The sequence below is a fragment of the Mastigoproctus giganteus genome, chromosome 2 (genome assembly GCF_048544385.1).
Source record: "Mastigoproctus giganteus isolate SK-2022 chromosome 2, ASM4854438v1, whole genome shotgun sequence".
In the NCBI taxonomy this organism is placed as follows: Eukaryota; Metazoa; Arthropoda; class Arachnida; order Uropygi; family Thelyphonidae; genus Mastigoproctus; species Mastigoproctus giganteus.
This window is the reverse complement of record NC_143576.1, coordinates 47,222,896-47,242,904: the sequence shown is the minus strand read 5'-3', so window position 1 is coordinate 47,242,904 and position 20,009 is coordinate 47,222,896. Positions and strand designations below refer to the sequence as shown.

Below are 20,009 nucleotides of genomic sequence, written 5' to 3'. Positions count from 1 at the left end.
TGGACAGGCAGTGCAAAGCCTGCATTGACATTAGGGGTCAACCAAAATGGCCGCCTTCTTACTCACACGTGCTGTTCATCGCTCCGTGAAAATGTGTCTGGATTATGCGTTTTAAGTTTAATATGGTAATTAAATTGTGTACTGAAGGATTTATCTACATCAGTGGATCACAGTGGTGAGATTTGTTTTCAGTTTTATTGGGTGAGATAGTGCATTTCAACTCGTTTTTAATTCAACGCTGGCAACAATGTGTCAGCTCACCATGGCGGCATTGTTCTAGCGTTGGAGAGAGTGGCATTCCACTTATTTCCCTGCCACCGCGGTTGAACTGCACTCTTGACTGGGGAGGGTGACCCCCTGTGTTATATATTGAATCACAATTTAACAGAAAGCTTTTGAGAACTAGAACCTGTAGTGTCTGCTAAGGAAAATATGTTTAATCTAAATTTTAAGCATTCGTATATTCCAGTTAATTAACAGTCGAAACCAACAGCAAGCTTAATGTTCATTCAACGCAGCCGAACCCAGTGATATTCTGCTTAAGGCAACACGTCACTTAAGGCAAGGTCAGGTGGCGACAGGGTTAGTGATTGTTTCTCCCCCACTCCCACCCACTGCTGCATACTTTCTCCTGTAGTCATCGAACGGAAGAAGTTCACTACCACTACTGAACAATGATTTCTAAATTTCTAATGTGCTTCCCCCACCACCCACCCCACGTGGAACCTAAAATGTTAAAGACACGATTGATAACCATGCACCATAGACAGAATTAACACCACCGTTGTACTTGTTGACCCAAAACCTACTAAAGGTAGTCCCAGCTCCCTGGTGTTATCCCCCCCCCCTCCTCAGTGACCTGCGGGGGTTAGCTGAAACTTTGACACGCCATATCTCGGCTTGGACTTGTGCTACGAACTTGTAGTCAACGCTATTTGCAATCTTGTGAATCACTTTCCACAACGATACGCATTACATTCGTTTATCTGGAATAGCTCGGTAATCCGAAGTTTGGTTCAAGATGCCACAAGAAACTGATAGCAACACCGCCCAAATAAACACTGCTCCGCAGGAAACAGCAGGCAGTACTCTATTGGAAACTGTGCAGCTTGAGTATACAGAGGAAACGAACTCCGCACCCAAGCGGAAAAATAATAAAAAACAGGTCGTCGAACAGAGTGACAGAGAGACAAGAAGCCAGCAAGGAACAAGAGGAAGTCAGAACATCCTCTGCTCTCAAGCAGAAAATACCAACAATGTAAAGGAGGACGAAAATAGCGAGTCGCTAGATCCGACTCTCCCAGAGGGGACGGTACTGGAAAAGACCCTCGCCCTCAGAACAACGTTAGAGAACCTTCTGAAAGATACCAGCAACAGAATAACTACTGGACTTCGAGGAAAAATAGTGTCCATCTGGACAAAGCTGGAGACAGTCCTACTACAAACCAACCTAGAGTGCGAAACAGCTAAAGCGAAACTGGAGGCCTTCCAATCCGTGGGAGCAGACCAAATGTCACAGCGCGCTCCCTCGTATGCGCAAGCACTGAGGACCCGACCGACTGCTGACCCAACTGCAACTGCGACTACAGCGATGAAACGCAGGACCCTCCTGCCAACACCACATTTGGTAATACTGCGCCCGACCTCCACAGACGAAAACAGTAGCAGCGAACAGGTCAAAAATCTAGTGGTCACAAAGTTGGCAGACGACTTCAGAGATACCAAAATAAAATCGGTAAGGAAGACCCGAAACGTAGGGATTATCATCGAGACTCAAACAAAAGAGGACGCAACAAAAATCCTACAAAATGAGAAGATTCAAACACTCGGACTTGAAGCCCTACACCCTAGACGCAAAGGACCTAGCATCAGAATATATAACCTCGACAATGATCTGACACCAACTGCTCTCCAGGAGGAACTGTATTACAGAAACCTCCAGCACGCACATCCGGAAGAAGAACCCGCCAACTTGATTATTCCCAAGTTCAAGACGAAAGCCAGAACAGGAAATGCTTGCCACTGGGTCGTCGAGTTGTCACCAGCGGCCTGGGTCACGCTTAGCCAGACCGACAGAGTGTTTATAAACTGGGGCAGTCACCGCTTTAGGGAACACGTTGCTGTCCCTAAGTGTTTCAGATGTTGCCGGTTTGGGCATACCACTCATACCTGTGCCCAAACCCAACCCACTTGTGGCCACTGTGCAGAACGTGGCCACGACTTCAACACGTGTCCGAATAAAGACAAGCCGCCGACCTGTGTAAATTGCAAATTCCATAAACTACCAGCAGAGCACTCAGTTAGGGATAACGAATGTCCAGTGTACTGTAAAGCAAAGAGCACTTTCCAAATGAGACTAGATTATGGCCACACGCCCTAAATCCTATAACATCAACAGGGTAAAATTCATACAACTGAACGCACAACGGTCCAAAATAGTAGCGGCGCAGCTCACAAAGAAGGCGAACGAGGCAAATCTCGACATATTCCTCCTCCAGGAGCCATATGCATATCGCAAGGAGGTCAGGGGTTACCCCCTGGCCTATAAGATAGTGCAGGATAACAGAGAAACACCCTGGGCTTGCATATTGATTCGGAATCCAAATATAACGGCAACAAAACTAACCAACTACTGCACATCCTGGGCTGCATGTGCCCATATTATCACGCCCCTGGGTGAATTTTATGCGGTATCGCTATACTGTCACCCAGGTGAAGATATACTACCAGTAACCAGATATCTGAGGAGCCTCCAGACAGACTTCCCAAACAGTAAAATTGTCGTGGGAGCGGATGTGAATTGCAGGTCCCCAGCGTGGTTCAGCGAGACCATGGATAGACGTGGAGTACAGAACGGGCAACAACTTGAAGACTACTTAGCAAATAGTCCGTACACAGTCCTCAACCGGCCAAACAATCTGGCAACGTTCTCTAGTTCGATGGGGGAGGCCACAATCGATGTCTCTCTGGCTACCAGATCCCTCGCTGGCCACCTAACATCGTGGACCGTCCAAGAAAGCTGGACCACGTCGGACCACAGGGCCATCACGTTTGAGCTCCAGCGCTCCCTTAGGCGACACCAAGCAGTGAGGCAGGCACAGCCAAGATATGCCATAGAGAAGGCGGATTGGCCACTCTTCCAAGCCACACTGACCACAGCAGCCCAATCGTTGAACATCATTGGACTCAGCCCGGATCAGCATCAGATGACGGTCGCTGGTCTCATCACTGAAGCTGCCAACACCTCTATCAAAAAGAAAAACCCAACCCCGGGGGCTGTACCCTGGTGGTCTCCAGAGCTACAGAGGCTTAGGCAGGAGGTGCACAGGAGAAGGAAACTCTTCCAGCGGGCAAGGCGCTCCCAGCCGGCAGCGGAAGTGGAGGCACTGAGACAGAACTTCCGAGATGCAAGGAACCTATACACGGCAACCATTCGCCAGCGTAAGATGCGCAGTTGGGAACACCTTGTTTCTACCACTGGGAATGATAACCCCTGGGGTGTGGTATACAGAGTAACCACAAACAAACTCCCCAGGGGTGAGACCATACCAGCGACGAGGACACGGCAGGGTACTTATACCCGGACCTGGCAGGAAACAATTATTAACATCATGGATACCATGTTTCAAGACCATCTTGCCCCCTCTACCCCAGAGCAGATAACCCTCTGTGCAGACAATGAAACCTACTACACGACTGCAACAGAAGAACCTTTCACCAAACTTGAACTGGAAACAGCTGCCATGAGGATTAGAAACAAGAAGTCTCCTGGTTCTGATCTTTTGGAGCCAGAGATTGTCAAGAAAGCCGTCGAAACCATTCCAGAGGTGCTTCTTAATCTATACAACCACTGCCTCAAAGAAGGCCTGTTCCCCCAGGCCTGGAAAACTGCAAACTTGTGCCTCATTCCCAAAAGTCCCAACAAACAACTGGACCTTCCGGGGTCATACAGACCCATAGCACTGTTATCAGTCCTGAGCAAGCTCTTTGAGCACTTATTAAGAAACAGAATAGGGATCTACTACACTGCAGCCGGCTTGCAGTCACCCCGACAATATGGATTTAGGAAGGGATGCTCAACCTTGGATGTCCTGGAAAATATTACAAATGCTGCAACTACCTCAGATCAGAAATACTTTCTGGTCATAGCAATAGACTTTGCTGGGGCGTTTGACACTTTATGGTGGCCAAGCGTCCTGGCCCGACTCCGGAAAGCCAACCTACCATCAAATCTGTATCAAGTCATCAAATCCTACCTGTCGAATAGGTTCGTGACAGTCAGAGCACCATATTGTTCAGTAACAAGAGAAGTATTCAGAGGATGCCCACAGGGCTCAATCCTGGGCCCACTCCTATGGAACTTGGTTCTAGATGGCTTTTTGAACCTGGAACTCGGCGACGTCGTTCCCCTAGCCTATGCGGATGATGTGGTTCTGATGCTGCCTGGGGGATCTAGGGCGCAACTGGAGAACACCGCCAACAGAGCAATAGAAACTCTAGAGGACTGGGCTAACAACAATAACTTGAAGATCTCATCCTCGAAGACAAGATCTATATTATTAAAAGGAGCCCTAGACACCAGACGACCCCCTCAAATCAAGATACAAGGTAACACAATCAAGCTTACCACCGAATTAAAGCACCTTGGAGTCGTACTAGACAAAAACCTGAGCTTTACACCACATATAGTGCACTTAGGGAAGAAAATTAGAGGATACTCCGCACTTTTTGCGCGAATCACACGCAAGGAATGGGGTTTGAGGCGGAAAACCCTCAGCCTCTACTATAAAGCTATTTTCCTGCCAGCGATTACATATGCTTCTGGAATATGGTATCGCAAGGCTACCACTGCAGTGAACCGGAAAAAATTGGAGACTACACAGCGACACATACTCTTAACCATCTCGAGAGCATGTAACACTGTAAGTACCCACGCACTCCAGGCTCTAACGGGATCCCTCCCTCTGGACCTGGAGATTGTTAAGCATGGGCTACTCTATCAACTGACCAAAGGCAGAACGGCAACATGCCTCGACTACACCATAGATCTGTCAAATGATCCCAAAGTAGAAAGGAGCCGTCTCTCCGCTTACCTCCAACAAACTTGGCAGGCCCGCTGGGAGACCTCCAGCAAAGGTGCAATAACTAGAAAATTTCTACCCAACATACGGCTGGTATACCCGAATTATCCACCGTGGCTCTCACCAGGACTCTACACCACCTACCTGCTGACGGGACACGGGGCCATTAGAGACAAACTACAAGGATTTGGACTGAGTGATACACCGTTCTGCCTCTGTGGTGAACGTGAAACGTGGGAGCACCTAATGTACAGTTGCCCACTATATGAGGACCTCTATTGCAGGTTCATTACTAGAACACAGCTTAACCTCCGTAATCAAGAAGACCTCGCCATAACTGAAGCTGACACATACAAGGCATTCGCGCAGCTGGCCCAGGACCTCTTCACAAGGAGAAGGACGCTCCCACAGCCTCAACCACTGCAGTAAACAACCATGCCGTGCAGGCCAGCAGAATGTCTACACAACCACGGAAACCTTCCCAGATACTACCATGCAAGGGCTCAGAGAAATGATTGCAGCACATTGCTGCCACCTAGCCATATGGCGATCTGGGCTGGCAACCTTGACCAGCCTGCTTTCACTCCTATTCCTTGGCAGGGGGGGGGAGATGGCTCGCTGTCTTCTCCTCCTCCTGCCATCCCCCTTTCCCTCTGGTGGGGCATGGGCATGCCCCACTGACTGCAGGGGCCATCTACCCTATCGGCCCCTTACTTCTCTTTCTTCCCCCCAGCCTTCAGTCTCCCTACCCTTCTCTTTGACTATTCACCGCGAAAGCCCCACGCATCCAAATTTAAATTAGCACCAAAATTATTGCCCGCCCCATTAGGCCTCTAGAACTTGTCATTTTAGCGTACAATCCCATGGTAATTTCGGGGAACAAACCCCACATACCAACTTAATAGCGATTTTGCAATTATACCACCGCGATTATCTATCTTTTTTTTTTTTTTTTTTTTTTTTTTTCTATAGGACCCAGCCGCTGAAATCCCAGGAAATTAGGCGGCGGGACCTGCCAGAGTATAATAAATTTCAAGGTACACCTGGCCAGCCTCCTCGTTGGCATAGTACGGACAACGTCGGGTCTCATCAGGGGCTCGACGGCCAATAGGCCAGAAGAACAATGGGCACAACATACTACACAACACATGATCCACACACTTTTAAATCTCTGGTCTTGACAGAGTACTGTCCCTCGATACAGCGAACACTCGCGGAGATGGGAGAAATTCCTGGTGCCGTTTGACCCTCAACATACTTTGTACTTTGTACTTTGTACTTGACATTAGGGGTGGCCATATTTCCTACTGAAGACTACCGCTTCCCTTTGTTCCATCTTTGGTAGTGATGCATCTGTGTTATGGCAGCCAGTGCTATGTTGCTATTTTTGAATAAAGTCTCTCTGTACCGTTTTGTTTCCGTTATTCTGTCGGTGTTGTTTCTTTCTTCATTTCTGTACCTCACAAGGCTCCTTTGGTATGCTTTTCCCATATCCAAGCCACTCCTGTGAGAAGCTACAGGTGAAAACCTGACTGGTCCTTAAGTTTTGCACACCAATGTATTAAGATAAGACCTACTTCTCAGGTTATCATCCAGGTATCTACAGTTGTCTGAACTCAAGTTTCATTCTATAGTACTTCTACATTTGCCATTATACTGTTTATGCGGAAATTTTATCGCAGTACTTGTTAATGCTGTTACACAAACTAGAACAGCAATCACAGTCCCTGCTACAGCTTCTGAGTTTAGACTAGTTGATCTATTGTCATTAAGAGAAGGTAAAACATCCTTGGTAATTTCTACTTCTGAAAGTGGAGGAAAATTTGAATCACTGTACACATTATCACTAGCTGACTATGCAGAATTACAAAATAGGAAGTATGACTTGCTATTTTGAAAGAAATCAGAGCACAGTTTATAAATCTCACATAATACAACAAAACAGTAAGGTTCTGCTTGATTCCTTGGAATGCTAGAATCCAGGGAAATGAGAAGGCTGATCAAGCAGCTAACTCACTTGTTGTGGAGGATCCTCACTTTTTGACAGGTGAGGATCCTCATTGTCCTGTCCCACTAGCGAAACATATCCTCCTTGACTGTCCATACAATCAAGCTGCCCGATTGGCAAGTTTTTAACCTCCTCTAATAAAAAAAAAATGCATTAGATATGAATCATATTCTTAGCGATAAAGCAGATCTACCTGACCTATTTAATTTTCTAAAGCAGGTTCATTCATACAAACTTTTCTAACACATACCCAGAAAAATATTACGTTTACATAATTTCTGTGACAGTAAAAATTTGGTCTTAGTTTCCCTTTTGAAAACCCCCCATCAAAACCAAAAATTCATGTCCCAAGGCAATGGTCAGGCCACACTTTCAGTACTATATAAGTCTGGATGCCTCATTTTAGGAAGGATGTTGAGCTGCTAGAATCAGTACAGAGAAGGGCAATGAGACTGGTGAGGGGAACAGAGTTGCTCTTAACAAGAAAGGCTTACGTTTTGCAAATTGCAGGATCTGGAGACTAGGCACCTGAAAGGTGATCTGATTGAGGCATTTTTTTTTTTTTTTTATGAAAACCCCAAACACGAGAGGATTAGAACCTATAGTACTTAGTACCGTGCATGGGTACTAAGTACTATACGATTGAGGAGATGAAAGACGATATTTGTTGGCATTAGATTTGAACTTCTGTAGACTGTAATTTTCTGGAAATACGTATGAAGGAAGGTTGTTCCAGAAAACGGCAGTTGCATGAATAAACAAGGAAGATGAAAAATTGGTTCTGTGAGTTTGAAGTTGGACAGTAAATGGATGTTGGCTGGTGGGGGCACGTGTTCGGACTGTTTTGAAACAGAGAGCGAAAATTATAGAAGCCAATTCAGAGGAACAGTGCCCATGGAAATATCTGTATAAAAGGCATGCAGCAGAAACAGTACGTCTATGAGACAGCGAGTGGAGAGACTCTGTTAGAGAGGGGTCATTAATTAACCTAACTGCCTTCTTCTGAATGGAATCTAGAAGCCTGAGGGGGCAGTGCCTTCTAGAAGAAGAGGGCAGTTAGGCAGTTAGTTTTGGGGACACTGCCCCAGATGTGGGAACAATATTCGATGGTAGGGCGGATTTGCGATTTGTACAGGGTGAACAGCTGTTTGGAAGAAAAGTAACGCCGAAAGAGAAAACCAAGTTTTATAGATGCAGAGGAAGCAATATTTGTAATGTGCTTGTGCCAAGAGAGATTAGAAGTCAGGGTAATCCCCAAAAGAGATATATCATTTTGCCTAGAAATCGGAGTGTCACCAAAGATATGCAAAGGAGCAGAAGAATCCTTTTTGCATAATATAAGACAAGACTGAGTTTTAGAAGGATTTAAATCAATTAAGTTGTCTTTGCCCCACTGGATAATTATCTGGAGATCAGCATTTAAGGAATTGGTAGCGGATATTCTAGAAGTTGAAGCTGATTGAGCAGGGCAGGTTTTCTCAAAATGGAAAGTGGGATGCAATGTGCTATCGTCGGCAAAACTATGGATAAGATTTACAGTCAATGGAAGAAGGTCATTAATATACAGGAGGAAAAGAGTGGGGTAGAGAACTGAACCTTGGGCTGATTGTGTGGAGAAGAATTAGTGGAGAAGTTAATTAATTAATTAATTGCGAAACCAAAGTTTAGGTAAAGGACGAGATTTGAAGGTGGAGTGTGGAACAAAGGATTCCATTCCTGCAAGAATAATTTCGCTGACACGATCTGAGCAAACGTTTACATCAGAAGTTTTGAAACAGTAATCCGAACAAGGAAAAGATGAAAAGAAATCTCGCAGGTCATCCCATTTTGCATTCTTATAATGCCAAACAATACGAGGTCGGAAATAGCCATGAGATAAAGGCTCTATTGTAGAAGAGACAATCACCAAGTTGTGATCTGATATGTGGGGGGTGGAATTTGTTATTTTGTGGGGAATAGAATTCTTTATTATTATATCTTATTTCTGTTATTAATAAATCTCTTTAAGCTTTCAGACCCACCTCTCTTAACTTTGTATTTCCCAGTTTAATTTCCCCCTAATTTACCCCCCTCCACATTAACACCTGACTTGTATACTGCACAGAAGATCACAGATTCTGGGGGAATAGTAGTTCGTGTATGTCTCCTCTGGACTGGATGAGTATTCAGAATGACTCATACTACACTTGATAAACATATACAATATTGTTTATTCACAGTATATACATTAAAAGAATATATCATACATCATCAATTGGGTATTATGTTAATTACTAGCATTATATGTGTGCTAAGATGTAAACATAATCACAACTCATATATCATGTCTCTTCATGTCTTTCTGCCTTTTCTCCTTCTGGTTTAGGTTACATCTCATAACATTCTCTTGTCTTCTAACAATTTAAACTTCCCAACTTTGATTACAGCAGTGAGCATAACACCTATATGTGCATTTTCCTAGATTTATAAATCCCCGCTATAATCTTTCTTTAATTATCCCTTCCAAAATAATTACATGTGCTTAGAACATAGTCTCAACTTAAAACATACTAGTCTCGAGTACATATATCTAAATCTTCCTTGCTTATTAACTTATCTTTGTGATGAAGTGCATATATCTATATCTTATGAACTTTCTCCTTCCCTTTATGCTAAACAATATCAAATCAACTATCAACTAATTTAAAACATTCCTTAGAGTCCTTTCCTTCAAATCAGGCTTAAAACTATTATCTGGTACTTACATAACAGCTTAGTGGATCCTTCTTTACATAACCTTTTTCTCAGCTCAGGGGCGGCCATCATCATCAATATAGGGCATCATCAGACTCCTACTGGAATTAGTCATCGGCTAAGGAACTGCTGCTCATCTACAGGAATTCTCCTTCGTTCAGGAACTCACTCTTTTCTCCATAAATGGGTTGCTCTTGCCCGCTTTGGGTGTCTGATCAGCTCGACGATACTCGGGTGTATAATAAAATTATCAAGACTCTCCTTACTGCTTTATCGAGAAGCCAGACTGTATAACTCTTCCTTATCTTTCTATACCGAGACTTTTCGATCCTTATCACTCAGCTCCAGCATATGTGTTTCCATCTTCCATTGGACATCTCCTTCCTATTTCTACTTTGCGGCTGACCTCTCCCAGAACTTGCCTAACAAATTGACTTTGCGACAAACTGCTTCAATTCCTACTACCACATTCCAGTGGTTCACAAGAACTCCCACCTTCTTCAAAACTTCTTACAACTCCAGAAAACTCTAAAACTCTCTCACTGCAAAAACTCCCTTAAATTAAACTCCCTCTGTCCGCTACTCTCCAGCGATTCTCCCGGCACTTCTCGGGATTTCTTTCCAGCCGCACATCACTCAGGCACACCCACAGGAACTCTCCAACTTCCAAAAACTCCCAAACTGTCAAAAACTGGAACTGTGTCTCCTCCTGTTCCATCTCCTTTTTGCTTCAGCCACCCCTTCTATTCTGATCCAATCGTAGTTCGTTCTTCATCATCCCTTTATTCTCATTCGCTCTCTCCCACTTCCGTCGTTTTCTTGGCCCTTCCCTTTCCTGGGGAAACATCCGACTTCTCGAAATTTCTAGAAGCTTCGATGAACTTCCGGACGTCTATAAATTTCTAGATATTTCCTTGTGATCATTCCAATGCACTTACCCCTTATTAGTCCACTCTGTTTTTTCTCTACCGCTCCTTGAAATCAGTAAGTGCTCAAGGAGTCGGTTTGTTCGGTTTGTTTTATCCAGCAGCTAGTCATTTCCACACGGTGTATGCCGCATCCAGGATCCCCTCCACCCTCTTAGTCTTTAAAATTCTTCCTCTCCACAAGGGGGAGTCGGTTCCCTTGTTCTTTTCTTCCAAAGAGCTGCCCACTTTCTGTTTATAGCGACTTGAACCGCCCTTACGGTGCTCCCTTTGTACTTTTGTGCCCTGTCCAGCTACCCCCCATTGTTACGCTAATCCTCCCCTACTTAACTGTACGGTACAGAGCGATCGAAATCTAAGCTGAAAATCATGCTATGTAAATAATATTATTTAATATATAAATATTTTCTTGTTATGTTATAATATTTATTACATAACATTCCCTAGGATAAGTGTAAGAATTGGGTTCTTACACCTAAAGGACCACTCACTTCGACCGTGTACTTAGAAGTGTTGTTTGTGAGAAAAAGATCAAGTGTGTTGGCTGTATGGTTAGGATTGTCTGGTATTCTTGTAGGTAAATGAACAATCTGTGTAAGGTCATTAGTAATTGCAAAAAGTCTCAGCATCTCGACCAGCTGGGTCGGTGTGACTAGAAAACGGAAGCCAGCTGGAGTTGTGAACATTAAAATCACCAAGGAAAATTACCTCATTGTTAGGAAAGTTGAACTGGATAAAGTCAAGTTGCAAAGAGAGGAAGTCAGAGAGCTACAAGTGATTATGGAGTTGGGAGAACGGTAGAGGCAACAGATGAATTTCGCACAATGAGGTAGAGAGATTTTAAGCGAGAGAAAATCGAAAAAAGGAGATTCCAAATTACCAAGTCTCTGACAGGGAATATCGGAACGGACATATGCACAAGGACATCGTTGAGATTAGAACTGAGACCACGTATATTTGTGAAATGAACTAGGAAGTGTTTGGGAGGTTTAGATCTTTTCACAGATAAGCTTACTCTATTAGTTTGACAAAGCTTTGAATGGATGGAGCAAGCTCAATGCTGATTGAATTCTTCCTCTTGCTCAGACTGCACACAGTGATGGCGCATAAATTCAAATTGAAGATGGACAGTTGCAAAATAGGTGTGCGGAAGCTTGCCTTTAGTCTGCCTGCCTTTGATGATTTATTGCTCGAACAAACTTCTATATGTTGTTATGGAAGTTGATAGCTAAAATAAATTCAAAGAACTCGAAAAACTATTAGAGGAATGGCTAGATGAAATTAGTAGTGTTGAGTTTTTTTTTGTCCGATGGTGTATAAGCTCTTTCTTGTATCATTGGCCACTACAAATGCTAATGCTAAAATATGTTCAAAAACTCAGATATGTGCATAAGAAGTTCTCAGTTTTCAAATATCTTAGATTAACGACAGAAAACCAAGACTGTCGTTAAAGATTAATTTCCTACATTCCCATTTAGACTTTTTCCCTGAAAACTTGAGAGTGGTCTCCGATGAACTGGAAGGTTTCGCCAAGGTATTTCTCAAAGAGCTGATCAGTAATTAAAATTTCTCATTTCGTTAAATTTCTTAAATCTTCCTGGTATCTTTTTTCCAGAAAAGATACCAGGGGAAATGGAGTCCAAATATGTCGGCAGACTGCTGTTGGAATCTCGTACGGGAGACACAAATGGACAATTATAAAAGGCAAAACAAGACAAAATTAGTGTTTTGTTATCAGATAAACATTCTTGTAAATAGAATGAGGTTAATAACTTGTTCATTATTCAATATTTAGTACTGTATGTAACGCTTTCTTAAAATATATGAAAACGTTTTTACTAGAAATATTTTTACTGTAATCCCTTCTTCCTTAAATTTGGTGGGTGTTACAACAAGATGGTTGACATATTTGAATTCATCAACCACAAATCTACAAGAATCATCAACCTGAAAATTAACAGGAAGCGAAACAAAAAAAATTCTTTTTGCCGACTAGTGATATAATATAGTTCAGTTAATAATATACATTTGATGTATTTCACCTTGACAATTTTGAAAATTTCCTTGATCATTGACTCCTTTTATTTATTATTATTTTTTTTTAATATAAATCGCACTTAAGCATTTATTTCAGCAATATCCAGGACACCCATACTATCAGTTAAAAATTGCGCTAAGAAATTTTATAATAAATATTATATATCTAATATATACATTATGAAGTGAAGACTGAAATCTGAGGTGTGTACTGTCACAATAAGTCCTTCCTTATGTTCTAGATCCTTCGAAATCATGTTATGGTGCGAGTAGGAGGAGGCTGGGATACGCTTGAACACTACTTGGACAAACATGATCCTTGCCAATGCAGATCAGGTGAGTATTGGTTCTTAATATGCTGATCAAAGAGTATCGGAAATCCGTGAAAACGAAAACTAACAGGAAAGGGAGATTCAAACCGGATTATGTCAGCAAGAAAAATATTTTCGTTATACATTTGCACAACCACCTTGCACACCAACGTTCATAATTAGTTCACAATAAGAATATAATATTTGCACACAATTATTGCATCATTCCTGCTGTTCTTTAATCACCTCTCTGACTTCATTGCCACAAAAGCCAGAAGAGATGCTACTTTTCAAACTAATCTCCCCAAGTCTCTCTAAGAACTCGGGGTGGGGAGTATCCACGTGCTAGTCAAAGAATTTTCAGCTCCTAGAAAAGGATAAGTTTTGAAGAATTTTGCCATTTTATTGACCTAATTTTCGTTTTAAATCGTATTCATTAAGCAGCTTTATAGTCCTAGTCACGCTCATTATTATTTTTTTTTTAATTTACCTAGAAATTTAGTAGTTATATACGTGTAATATACGTAGAACCAATGTGTCATTCGAATCTTGTTGCCATTGTTATAGTTGATCCTTGAGGCTGTCGCAGACATTTTCTCAGGTATGCCAAGCTGCGCTTGCTACCTAGGACTCTAAAATACTGATGGAACTGATATTCGATGGAATTCAAGTGACAGTCGAATGAACCTTATTTCGGCAAAATATGGCAGGTGTGTAACATCCAAATCCTTTGCTTGTACCTTCACAATGGTGAGACTGCTACTAACCCCCATGTTCAAATTCTGAAATACGGCACCTAGCACAATGTAGGCGACCACTCAGGAGCGAACCAACGTAAACAAGGATTGAAGTGCGCCGCCCACACCACATGGAGGAAAGACATCCGTCTGTGTTACCAGGCAATACTTAGTGATAGTTTATTCTCATCAACTGGTGCAATACCACCAATTTACTTATTGGAGGTTTTAACACCGTTTGAACAACGTCCGGCGAACACCGTTTTAAAGCTCGAAACGTAAGAAAGATTTGATCTCGCCATCGTAACCTTAAAAGACATCAAAGGGGTTGCTGGAGCTTTGTTCTAGAAACTAAACATGGTTTCACCACTTCATACAACATGTCCTCGTCGCATTGTCTTACTGCTGAATACAACATGAATTGTCAAACTAATAGAACAAAAATATCTGCGAAAAGATCTAAACCTCGCAGCAAACAGTACCTCGTTCATTTCACAAATATATATAACCTCAGTTCTAATCTCAATCATGTCCATTTCCATTTAGTGGCATAGTGCTACTAAGTGGAAAAGGACATCATAGATGAATAACTATGTGAGGTGGAGAAGTTATAACCTCAGTGTGCACTACCTTTGATGATTCCTGTTGCATCTATCGTTCTCACAACTCCACTAATCTCTTTGAACTCTTTGACTTCTTCTGTTTGAAACTTCACTCTCTCTAGTCCAACGTTCCTAACTGAGGTAATTTTTTTTTTTTTTTTGGTGATTTTAATGTTCACAACTCCAGCCGGCTTACGTTTTTTAGCCACACACAACCAGCTGTTCGAGATGCTGAATCTTTTGCAATTACTAACGACCGTGCACAGCTTGCTTATTTACATACTAGAACACGAGACAACCTTAACCACGCAGCCAACACTCTTGACCTCTTTCTCACAAACCCTTCTAAGTACACGGTCGAGGTGAGTGGTCTTCTAGGCAACTCAGATCACAACTTTGTAATCTTCTCTTCTCCTAAAGAATCTTTCTCTCGTGGCCATTCTCAACCTCGTATTGTTTGGATTTTCAGAATGCGAAATGGTCGGATTACTGTTTCAAATATTCTGATGTCAACATTTGCTCATATCGTGCCAGTGAAATTATTCTTCTATAGTCTTAATTCCACACTCCAACTTAAAATATCTTCCTTTATCTAAAACTTTCTTTTCCAATAAATGTGCTAAGGCTGTTCAAGAGAAGAATTTTGCATTTCGTAATTGATTTGAGTAGATTGGACGGGTATCGGACGACATCGACAGCCCTCTCTCCCACGGCCCTGACCTAATTACATACACTGTTTGTTTGTTTGTTATTTGGTTTTTAGGAGCATTAGCAACTAAGGCCATATTACTCCGAGAATATGCGGTGGTCATTCCCTGACCTTTCCGCATCCTCCGTATTTGGTGGTGACAGGCTCGAACCCCGGTCTAATCAAGAAGCGTGTGTTACACACTGCTGCTCCTTCCCACCTGGCTACGGAGGCGCCTATACATACACTGTCACAGCATCGTCAATAAAATGATGTCTGGGGGTAGATATGATTTCTGATCAGTCAAAAATATCAATTAAGTGACGTAATGGGATTCCAGTCACGTTTGAGCACCAGATGTGAAATTAAAAAAGCTAGTTTGAGGAGCTGTTTACAATAAAGCTATGAGGAAACTTCTTGTCTATTACGTAGATCCCATACACCTTTGTAATTGGATCTGCCTGTCCAACTACATTTTAATCCCATTTGATTGGAGGGTCATTAACGTTTTCTCATTCGTGGTTTTCTCCAAAGAGGGTATATATAATTTTTCTAATCGATACACATTCAATATGCTTTGCGAGTGCATTTTTATATAGTGACTTCAGTTTTGTTTTCGCTATGTCTCGTGTAAATTTGCAGTTTGTGTTGTGAAGAAGAGTTTGATTCCATGTTTCCCTTAGTGAGTTCGATCCTGAAATCTCCATAGAATCACAAATACCGTTATTTCTTTATCTGCGGATGTGTGGGACGTTATAAAATCGCACTCTCTACTCTGAGAAGATGCTTACATTATGGTAGAAAAGCAGACTTTATCCTTGGTGGGGCTTGCCAGGTAGTAGCAAGCGAGGATGTTGTTTGTTTCTCCCTTCAAGATAAAGTTGTTGAAGTCGACATTGATGCCATTTCTACCCTAATTTATCGTGCTAGCAGCATTAGCAGTCATCTAGAAGTTTTGCATGGGCACAGGCATGTTTTCAAATATTGGCAGAGATTTTAACATCGTCTCTAAAGCAAGTTTGTGTGAAATTGGGCTACGATTGTCAGTCTACTTAAGGTACTTAAGTGAGATGGATTAGCTTTTCATTCTCAGTGAGTTAATAAAAAAAAATGCAGTCCTTTTGCATTATTCGAAGAACTTAAGCTTACTATTCAAGACTCGACAAACCAATTGCAGGGATACAATGGTTTTTTTTTATTTCTTGCTGGCCCAGCATTTATTAAATAAGGCAATGTTAAGCTAAGTTTAATATGTCATCATTTATTATGACAAATGTAAATTATCATATTTACTATAAAATTTATCATTTTTACACCCGAATTATTTTTTGTAATGAACAATATGCAATTGATTACACAAAACGAATTTTCTATGATTATATATATACATTGATTATACAGTATATGAATATGTACTATGTTTAAACTATTTCAGTGTCAGTTTATAATGAATGAACGACTGTATAGCGTTTATTACTCTCCCGCAAAGCCATGGAGCTTTGCGGGGCAACCTGCCTTTCAGAATGCCGTTAGCCTCAGACCGTCTATTATGAAACAGTGGTGTCGGTCACAAGCTGTTTATACACTACATAGATATGTGAAACATCGTTTCAAACGGTTATGAACGGTTGTGAGCGGTATTGCACACCAGTATCAATGTGATCTCGTTGATTTGATTTCGACAGCAAAGTTCAATGATGGATTCAAATATCTTTTATCTGTTCTGTTATTGATTGCTTCAACCATGGATGGTTCTCCTAAAAACTAAGCGCGGATTAGAGGTTGCACAGGCTTTATCAAAGGTGTTTCGTGCTGGTTCTCCACCCTACTATTTACAGACCGATAAAGGAAAAGAGTTCTGGAATAAATTCTGAAACATGTTCAGAATTTAATGAAAAGGTGTTCATCTGTTTTCTTCGTATGTCAACACAAAAGCAAGCCTAGTTGAGAGGTTTCATCGTACGATACGTGAGAGAATGTGGAGACATTTTTCTCACAAAAATAGATATGCATCTAGATACTAAGCATAGAACAATAGGCATGGGGCCGGCTGATGTCACTTTTTCTAATGAATCAGAGGTGTGGAGGCGCTTATGTGACACATGCCTACCTCTTGGACGTTGACGTTTATTCTTTGTCAAAGGTGATGTTCTTTGCATTTCAAGCCAAAAATCAAATTTTATTCGGAAGAATTGCAAAAAGTAGACCATCCCGAATTTTATGTCATTGATCGAGTATTGAAGAGAAGAATGTATCGTGGCAAGAGGCAAATTTTGGTGAAATGGCGATCGTATGCAGAAAAACTAATCCGAATTGCATCGTTTATAATAATTTTATTTGCAGTAGGATTAATTACAGTGCTTGTATTACTGATTGCAACGCCCTCTGTGGATATCGATGTAGGGAATTGTACATTTTCCGAATGAATTAGTTCCAGCAAACGGCTCAGCGTATGCGGCTACTGTTGCCATTCGTGTTTAGTTCGCATAATTCTACCTGTATTCCGACGATAAAGAGAATTAACTTGGAACCACATGAGTTAGACAGAGTCGATTCGTTGCAGAAGTCAGTTGAAAAAGCGTATAAGCTTTGCCACCACCACCAGTCCTGAAATTTTTATTGTGCCATCTGTTTCAAAGAACAGTCAAGCAGCTCCAGTTCTTGCTTGGAATATCGGACGGTGACTTTCATAACACGAGACGGGATGCATCTAGATACTAGAGCACTTTCTTTAGAATGGCAGACTAACTTTCCTCCCCCCCCCTAACGGATATAGACTTGCCTGACTGTTTCTCATATATCACTTTACTTGAAACAAGAAAGCAGAGTTCAGACCCTACAGAATCGCTTCTTTTGGAAATACTTGAAAACGCGGTACGTTCTCATTTCCAGAGCCACACAAGCAGATGTATAAGCTGTGATGGAAGCAAAATAATTATTCATTTAGCCATTGCCTTTTCGAGAGTGGATTTGACAGAAGTTCTTTCACTGTGTAAGAGTCGATCACTGTTTAAGTGTAAAGATCACTACAATTTTTAGAAGGTTGGCTGACGGACTGTGGAAACTTACGCCAATTAGAAAGAGCGATGATCCCGAATTATTTTAGTTATGGAATTCCTAAATGCTGCCTAGTTCTGCCAGCATGGACGTTTTTCCAGAAAACTGATAGTCACACTATACTGTGAGACTACCCCATCCTGTCAATCTAGGACCTGAGGAGTGGACTGTGGGCCATTTTACCATCGGAATTCGACAATATCGACGATGAGTTTAATAATATTATTGTCGAGGAATTTTTTTGATGTCCAGCATGCAGATTTTGAATGTACTGTGAAAACGCGCCTGTGTTTGCCTGCAACGCAAGAAGCATTAGTAGAGCAGCTTTCGGATGCAATACCAGACGCACCGAGGTCATACAATTTTTTGCGCAGAGCTTATTAATCGAGGTGTGCTAACTAGCATTTTGTTATTTTTGTAAAAGGTGAATATTCTATTTACATGCCAAATGATCTGCACACTCTCTTGGAGCATCCCCATTCAGGAGACGGTTTGCTTCCTATCGACGAGGAAGACTATCTCCGTGATAGAAAGACACGCAATAAAAAGAGAAAGATTGAGATTTCTGACAATGGATGGCAAACTGCAGGTACACGTCTATTATTACATCCGATGCCCCCTGCTAAAACTGCATTTGGAAAAAAAATTATATTTGTAAACAGCTGAAAGCAACGATCAAGAAAAGAAATTAGTCAGCATTCCACGTGGATATTACTGAACTGTAAAAGAACTACTTACCGCTCTCTAAAATGCCACCGGATGTTTATTTGCACAGGGTGCAGACAGAAAAGTCAAGATCAGTGTATCCGACGATGTGTGTCTATATTTTCCCAAATCCCATCCCATCTTGGGCAGCTCCTAGGCTTTGAAGAAGATATAAACGGACCCGAACTTAAAGGCACTGTTAAAGGCAAATATCCGATTGATATTAGAATTGGTGTCTACGGATTGTACATATATTCTAACATCATTTCTCCTCACATAGTGGGCGACATTTATTTGCCTTTTCTTAGATTTATTCCTGCCACATACGATAATTCTAATACTATCACGAAAATATAGACCTCGATCGATTATTATCCCCTTGCAGTAAAAGATTTTCAAAATATTGAAGTTGATATAAGAGCTGACACTGGTGAGAGGTTGACATTTCGTTCAGGGAAAACTGTTGAAGCTTCACTTCAGGTGAAAAGATGGCACTGTCTCCTTTCCATGAATACTACAGTCTGCAAGCTGGGTTTGGAATTCCAACTGTATTTCGGGGTACTGCCTTTCAGAGGGGTTACGGACTGGGCGGACTGTTTAGATTAATATTTAAATTCACTACACCTTTAGTAAAACCGATAGCAAAGACGGTCGGAAGAGAAATTTTAAGAGCCAGTGCAGGGATGTTTAGAGATGTCATTAGTGGTCAAGACATTCGCGAATCCGGTAAGGTGCGGTTTAAAGAAGCCGGAAGTAATTTCATACATAAGACTGAAGATTTCATCGATCGATAGGTAGGGAGCAGTATAAAACGGAGATCTCGTCAGAGAAGAAAGGTCATTCGTACCAAGAGGCGCAGAACAAGAGATATCTTCGATGATGGCTGAGTGCCTTTTTTCCGACCTGGATTTATTTTGTGTCTGCCCAGTCAACTTGTCGCACGAAAAGAGCACATATGCCAGCTATCAAACTCTATCGAGTTTGGATACAGGACTTCTCGATTTTTACGTCGCCGGCAGCCAGCATTACTTGGATCTCTCAAGAACATTGCTTTATTTGAAAGTGAAAATTTTAAGCGAAGATGGAACGGAGCTCAAAGCCGAGGCCAAGGTTGCCTCTGCATT

General features: G+C 41.9%; 1 protein-coding gene across 1 annotated transcript in view; it reads left to right on the top strand.

The window, feature by feature from the left end:
- Positions 1–20,009, top strand: part of LOC150089289 (uncharacterized) — a 273,741-nt gene that overhangs the window by 161,895 nt on the left and 91,837 nt on the right. Inside the window, exon 3 of the mRNA XM_090368468.1 lies at positions 13,028–13,121. Coding sequence (XP_090224594.1) covers positions 13,028–13,121 — 94 coding nt within the window. The remainder of the gene's footprint in view (positions 1–13,027; positions 13,122–20,009) is intronic.